General features: G+C 33.5%; 1 protein-coding gene across 1 annotated transcript; it reads left to right on the forward strand.

Moving 5' to 3' along the window:
• Nucleotides 1–2160: 2160 nt before the first annotated feature.
• Nucleotides 2161–5624, forward strand: LOC145605827 (small ribosomal subunit protein bS20c-like). The gene is made up of 3 exons (XM_081661891.1): nucleotides 2161–2387; nucleotides 3284–3447; nucleotides 5191–5624. Exons 1-3 carry the CDS (start codon nucleotides 2234–2236, stop codon nucleotides 5422–5424), a joined length of 552 nt encoding a protein of 183 aa, XP_081518017.1. The 5' UTR covers nucleotides 2161–2233; the 3' UTR covers nucleotides 5425–5624.
• The last annotated feature ends 2222 nt before the right edge of the window (nucleotides 5625–7846 follow it).

Consider the following 7846-nt stretch of genomic DNA (forward strand, 5'->3'; position numbering starts at 1 on the left):
TGAGTAAAATTTAGATCATCTAATTTAAGATTATGAACATGTGAATAAAAATTTAGAATAAATTGATATAGAATATAGAACATGTGAGTAAAAAATTTAGAATATACGAGTAAAAAATAGAACATACGCTTTAAAATCTGAACCATATAATTAAAAATCTTAGAACACACGTTTTAAAATTTAGAACATACAAGTTAAAATTTTGGAACAAGTTTTTTAAAATTTATAATATCAAACTTAACTAATTTATGGTTTAGAACATGTGAGTACTAAATTAGAACATTTGATTTAATTTAGAACACCTAAGGAAAAGTTTAGAACATCACATTTAAAATTTAGAACATAAAGAGTGTTCTCACATAAGAATAATTCTCACATAAGATAAATTCTTACGAGAGCCTCCCCATATATATATATATATATATATATATATATATATATATATATATATATATATATATATATCGAAATCGTGCAAATAACTGACGAAGAAACCGTCAATCCCAAAACTGAAGAGCTCGCGCCCGATCGAGCGGTTCTGGGTGTCAATTTCAGTCATCCTCTCGCGCCCTATGGGACGGAGATGGCCATATCGGGCAAAAAACAGAGCTGAATCCCAAAACCACCCTCGCGCCCGGTCGGGCCACCACAACCCAAACTGGGAAGCAGACCGGGCGAATACGAATAACATTTTCTTCCTCTATACCGAGTGCTGCCATTTTTACTAAGTTAAGTTTAACTCCTCTTTACCGAGTTTGCACTTCATTAGCTGTGTTAATTGCTTCAAAATTCTTTGTTTAAATTAATATACAACACCATGTCCTGATTAATTAATTAAACAACATGAAATAGTCTACAATACTCTAAATTATTCAATAGAATACACCCTTAATCTCTTATTATAGTGGTAGATAAAACTTGCGAGAAAGTATATCATATTATTTTGAAAAACATAAAACCAAAAAACACAAAACCATTTTTTTTTCCGGAGATTGGTTTTGATTTTTGCAAAGTTTTGCCATAGCTTTAAACTTTAGTTCATTTAGATAAGACATCTTTATCTTAGTCTAAACTAGGTTAGTTACCGTGTCATGCACGGTAATCTTCAATAATCATTATTAAACTATCATTACAAGTAGTTTTTATTGACAAAAAAAATTCTAAAAATAAAGTTGACAAATTTTGAGCAAAATAAAGAATTACGAAAGATACCATAGATATAGGTAGTAATGAGCAAAATTATGTTAAGTTTTTTTTTTTTTTTTAAGCTATATAAATAATTGTGTTAAAGATATGTCAAACCTTTCTTTCTTTCTTTCTTTTTTTTTTTTTTTTAAGTAGTTATATTGTATAAGGTTAAAGAATTTTTGTAAGTTAGATTTGTTCTTTAATTGAATTTTATTCAAAAAAAAAAAAAAAAAAAAAAAAAACTTAAGGACACACCGGAAAATGACACGTGTCATTACTGGTATGTCTTTTAGTATATAGTTATTGATTGATTGATTGATTGATGTCTAGTTAATGTCTAATGTCATGGTTAGAGTTAGGGGTGCTTATCGAGCGAGTCGATCATGAGCTGAGGGGTGCTCGACTCAACTCGAAAACTTTTACATGTGCTCAACTCGTGCTCGTTAAAGTTTCGAGCAAATAAAACCTGCTCGACTCTTGCTCGTTAAAGTTTCGAGTCGAGTCGAGTAGCTCACGATCTGCTTGTTAAAATTTTGGTCTTTCTATTATTATATGCCTTTATTTATTTTTTGATCAATTTATATTGTTTTCCTTATTATATATAGATATTACTAAAGATTTACTCTTTCTTTTTTTTATGATATAAATTAAGACTTAATAAGTGTCAAATTTGTTTAAACATAGTAACTTTGTTTTTAAATTCTATATTAATAATATATTATCGAGTTGCTCACGAGCTTATCGAGTCGAGTTAGAGCTTGCTCAACTCGTGCTCGTTAACATCTCGAGTCGAGTCGAGCTAATTCGAGTCGAGTTTTGATCGAGCGTTGAGCGAGTCGAGTACGAGTTGCTCGCGAGCTGCTCAACTCAATTAGCACCCCTAGTTAGAGTAGTTGCAGTGGAGTGGGCATACAAGGGTAAAATAGGAACTAAAATCTGTTGCGGATAAGAAAACCTCCCAACTCCTCCTACTCAAAACTCAAACTGTGTCAATTGAAATCCCAAAAAAAAAAAGTGCCAAAAGATAGTGCAAAAATAAGAGATAATGGCTGCTATAAGCATGGCCTGTGTTTCTTCACAATGCTTATCCCTTTCTTCTAAGCTTCAGAATCTCTCTCTTTCTTCAACCCAATTACCCAATTCTTCCCTCAAATCTCTCTCTTTCTCCGCTAATTTGTCTCACTCCCTTTTTTCTCAGGGTAAGATTTTGCCTCATTTACTACTTTTTTTTTTTTATGTTTCTTTCATTTTTTGGTATTATAGTTTCAAATTACTTGCTTTTGTTTTTGGGTGTTTTGATTTTGTGGGTTACAGTTTTATTGTAATTTTAGCTTTTTGAGTATTGATAATACTTGGTTCTGTTTTTTTAATGAAGTTACAATTCTTTGAATTTGAGCAGAATGATTTTCTACCCAATTTCGTTGTTATTAATGTTTAACTAGTTTATTGGTCTGTATCAATTTTGAAGACAAAAAAATGGAAATTGATGAAATGACATATTTTTTTCTTTTATGTGTTAATGGTAGTAATGCTTAAGCTTTCCCAAATCATTGAAAAGAAAATAATGGTAGTGTGTATTCTTTATAATTTGTAATTGAGCTGTATATGATTTCATTGAACTATTAGTTTTGGTTCTGCAAATATTGGATTGAGGTTCATAATGGCGAAGGAGGGTTGCATAATTAGGGCCTGTTTAATTGCATAAATGAAGGTTTGGTAATTTTAATGAATACTTAATGGCAGACTGGTTTAGTTGGATCAGTTGATTTGGGTTTTATTGTTGGTGTTTTAGTCAATTGTGTGTGCATTCTTTTGAGAGATTGTTTTTTCTTGCTTGATTGCCCGGTGTGAAACTTTGGCTGGTTAAAAGCGCGATTCTTGATATATGATTTGCAATGAAAAGCTTCGAAGAAGTTGTAATTTTATTAATAATGAGTGAGATACTTTTAGGTCTTGTAGCATAGCCTATGTAATGTAGCTGGTAGCTACAAATTCGACCTGCCTTTGTCTTTCAACATGAGATACACCTGATATAAGTCTCTCAGTGACATAATTTGAGTAATTTGTGTGGTTTCCTATGGCTTTTGTATTCTAGGATGCTCTTCTCTTGGCTCAATCCAGAGACGTGGCTTCTCAGTAGTCTGTGAGGCTGCCACTGAAAAGAAGGCTGATTCTGCAGCTAAAAGAACACGCCAAGCAGAGACTCGACGCCTCAGAAACAAAGCTCGCAAATCTGAGGTTAAGACTCGCATGAGGAAGGTAATTGTCTTGTTGCTTAGTGTCTATATTTAGGGTGTGAACCTATTAACCTAATATAAAGTTTTGGAATATTGCTCTGAATCTATTTTCAGAACCTTTGGTTTACTGTGGTCTGCAATTGGTGTTGTGAATTGTGTTCTCTTGAGCAGTTGTTGTGTTACCTTAAAGATAGAGCAGTACTGCAGTAGTAATTTGGCTGTTAAGTACTTGAGTTTGATTTTCTTAACATTTGGCAGTTTCTGGTTTACCACGATTCTGTGCATAAAAAGAATATCACCTCTGTGGCTCTATGGGCTTGTTGAATGGCAAGCATGAAAAAATTCCTATTCCTTTCTGTAACAATATTATATGTCCCATTTAATCATTCATATGAGAAGTGTATTGAGCAACCATAGTGTACTTTCTTAAGGTGGATTCTAATAGGCTAATAGCTTAGACATGTGGATGTAGATTTTAAGGAATCGTTCAGTCTTAGAAGTCTGTTGCTTTATCAGAAGACTATGGCCTTACCTTCTAGATATAGTTCTCTGTTTGTCCAATAATCTTGATCACCGAGTGACTTTTGCTTGAATACCCTATTCGTAAGCGATCATATTGCTTTTACTTTATCATGTCACGGGAGAGTGTGACTTGAGGGGAGATGAGATTGGTACGGACATGGAATAGAATACTGCCTCCCTCATTCCAATCCCTAATAGACTTAAATGTGAAGTAATTAAAATATACACACTGCTATTGCATGACATCAACATCTACATTTTCCCAAGTGAGCTGCATGGATGTAGTCTTAGGCCTGTAATCATGCTGAGGTTGTTTTCGCTAGACCACTGATCCAATAATGCAAGTATGCAACGACCATGATTCTTCTGTAAGATAGTAAATTTGGTATGTCAGTGCAGATTTTACCCTGCTTTTTTGTTCATTAAATTTTTTCCCTTGAATGGAAGATTCAAATTCGCCTGTCTTGAACTCTTTTGAAAACAAACTGAGCATTCGGGTTTCTTCACTGTAAATAGGAAGTGGTCAACAGTTCAATTAGCATTTTGATTTGGCTCATCAAATCATCGTGATTTTTCTTCACTGGTGTAGATCGACACTCTACCTTAGCAACTTATGAACCAAAAAGCATCCATGAGTCGCACGATATGAGTGTTATCAGCAACCACTAGGCATCTCATGTGGCCTCTCCTTATTCCTATTTCCAAATACAATTAATTTGTCTAATAACTCTAATTCATTGCAACCATCTCTATGTCCTGTTATTCACTTAATTAACAAAATAAAAGTCTAATCAAGTTTCCTTTTTCTCAATAATAAGATTGTTGTTACTAAAAGTTAGTAGGGGTTGCCTCACAGCTGTACATCTTATTTTGTCACCTTTCTTAAGATACTATGAAAGTGTCAGGAAGATAAGACAACCTTACTCAATGGGCTGTGGGCTGTGGTCTGTGGAAATACTGGCTAGGTGTTACAGGACTTTTCCTATGATTTCAGTTTATGCTTTGTGCTCGAGTTTGTTGCCGGTTGTGACTGTGAATGTGACCTTGAAATTATATACTAAGATGAAGCCTTATAATCATCTGTTAGCAGCTATTTATCTCGCTGTCATCTTTGTCAAAGTTATATTTAAGTGCACAGTTTTCCTGGGACTTATAAACTGAATCATAAAACTCCATGCACCAGTAACAGGTTTTTTAGCTGAAATTTAGTGAATAACCACTTTTTCCTGTTTGTTAACTTCAGGTTTTTGAAGCATTAGATTCACTGAGGAAGAAGACCGGTGCAGCACCTGAAGATCTTGTACCAATAGACAACCTGATTGCTGAAGCTTATTCTGCCATTGACAAGGCAGTGGTAAAGGGTACCCTACATCGGAACACTGCTGCACGCCGCAAATCTCGACTGGCTAGGAACAAAAAGGTTGTGGAGATCCACCATGGATGGTACACACCTGCCCCAGCACCAACTACTGTTTAGTCTTCCTTTCAATTGTAATTAGTATTCGAGTTATATGACATTATGACCTCTCAGAATCACTTGATGTAATGTTGTAGCTCAATATTATTTTTTGGTTATGTTACAAGTGTTATTTTGTAGCCAACGAACTATTTACGATTACGATTTTCTCCCAACATCTGAATCCTATGAGTTCTGCATATGATTTTTAAGCGACTGCATTTTGAAAGATGTTTTTACCTCTGCAGAAATCAGCCTTGAGTGTGGTAACAGGCCCTTATACAGTTATACCTAAAATTAGACTTGCTATTCAAATGTTGTGCAGTGAAATTTTGGCATGTTGGCAAGAATAATATTGACACTACACTTGTTATTAGACAAATACTCTGTAATCATAAAAATGAGTTTCAATTTATACTTCCTTCCGTATATTTGTAAGCGAAATATTTTGACTTTTTGCACTATTTACATATTCCATTTTGACTAATGTTGTACAATACTCCCTCCGTCCCTTTATTACATGCCTGTATTCCTTTTTGGGGTGACCAAAATTAAGTGCCTATTTCTATTTATAGGTTGTATTTTTTGCCAATATTATTCTTGTTTTGATGATTTGTCATCAATTTCCTTTTTCTTTTTTGTACTTTACCTCAATTCCCAATACTTTCTCTCTCCTAATTCTCAACCACTTTTTCTTTCTCTCTATCTCTCTCTAACCCCACATACATATTTGTACTCCTAATTTTTAGTTTTAAGGAATCTTTAACTTTCTTAATTCCCGTATAAAATGAGAAATAGACATGTAATAAAAGGACGGAGGGAGTAGCAAATATGATTTTAAAAAACTCACTATCCATGGTAGATATGATTTTGATATCCATAACTGCCCATTACTTACCTAAGTCAAACCCATACTCGATCTAATTAGGGACGGATGCAACGTGGAATCTGCAAAATTATACCCACTAGTCATTCCTATAACCAAATTTAGAAGTAATATCTATGGACATTACATTTATTAGTTAAACTAGCACTTTATTTTTATGTTTTTTTGGTGCATACAAGGGCCAAGCCCGGAAACAAAAAATTACACAACTAAACGGAGAGTAGTAACTCCCATAGCATCCTTTAAACTGTTTCTTTATTTTGATCGGAGGAGTATCGAAATAAACAACACTAAAACAATTATGCCACCTTATTACTCTCCCTAAAACAAAACACAAAGTCAAAATTACAACCAAAAGAATGTACTTGTATTAAAGAACGACAACTACTGAGAATGTGCACGCATTCACCCCCTAGGTGCTCTCCATCTTGAATAGCCGCTAAGCAGTTTATGCACGCATTGCTTGTGTATTTAACCGTATATTAATCTGCGGATCTATAAGTGTGAAGATAAGTAGTAAAGCTTGGTACCTCCACTAACAAAGGTAGCGTAGCAACTAGCAAGTGATCCGATTTCAATTTATTTTTTAAATGTCAAACGAAGAGCATAGATAGAATGAGTTTGATTGATCGTAATATTTGTATAGTGTATTTTGTGTACTCCCTCCGTCTCTTTATTAATGTCCACTTTCTATCATGTATTACTCATATAATAATAGAGAGAAAGTGGACATAAATAAAGAGACGGAGGGAGTATTAGTTAATTAATTGTATTGATGGACATAAAAATAAAATTTGTAATTTGTTTATAATTTAACGTAATTTAAGTAATTATTGATTATTATTTTATTTATGCATTATTTGTTGATTGATTGATGTTTCAGTTTTTCTTATATATACGAAGTACTTGGTATATGTTTAAAGGAAGAGGGGTGTTTTAAGTGGACACCACAACCTCCCCTTTCCCTATAATCATATATAATAGTGACGACCAAAACCAAAGGTAGAAGCAATATCTATGGACATTACATGACTAGTTAAAAGCCCTAATTAGTAACCTTATTGACACTACATTACTAATAAGATGCTAATGGCCTGGTTAGCAACCTATTCATTTGCTAGGTTAACAATCTTAACATGACATGGTTATACTTGTAACAATTTGATTGGAGTAAAAGGTAATTTATATGACCGATGACCAAGGTGATTGATATCTAAAAATATCTAAAAACAATTTAACTTCATTAACTATTAGCATATTATCATCCCAAAGAAGGGATTTAAAGAGCAGTACGTTTTGTGGCAAAGCACAATGATGAATCTAACCAGGTCACTCCCTCCATTCCCGAAAAATTATTGCGTTTGGTGGGTTTACACAATTAATAAGGATAATAAGATAGTAGTCCATAGAAAACAATGAGTAGATATCACCTATATCAAATATTAAGACATTAAATTAATTTTGAAAAAAAGGAATATTTACATTGGGAGTATGTGAATATTTTACTTCCTACGTCCTTTTTTTATAGTCATTTATGGGCAAATTTTAGTCCCAAAA

The sequence above is a fragment of the Chenopodium album genome, chromosome 22, assembly GCF_948465745.1.
Source record: "Chenopodium album chromosome 22, dcCheAlbu1.1, whole genome shotgun sequence".
Lineage (NCBI taxonomy): Eukaryota > Viridiplantae > Streptophyta > Magnoliopsida > Caryophyllales > Amaranthaceae > Chenopodium > Chenopodium album.

Bases quoted from the DNA above. Each gene is read 5' to 3' on its own strand.
- LOC145605827 (XM_081661891.1), top strand. From the start codon at position 2,234: ATGGCTGCTATAAGCATGGCCTGTGTTTCTTCACAATGCTTATCCCTT. The intron at 2,388-3,283 runs GTAAGATTTTGC...TTTGTATTCTAG, and splicing joins TCACTCCCTTTTTTCTCAGG to GATGCTCTTCTCTTGGCTCA. The intron at 3,448-5,190 runs GTAATTGTCTTG...TGTTAACTTCAG, and splicing joins TTAAGACTCGCATGAGGAAG to GTTTTTGAAGCATTAGATTC.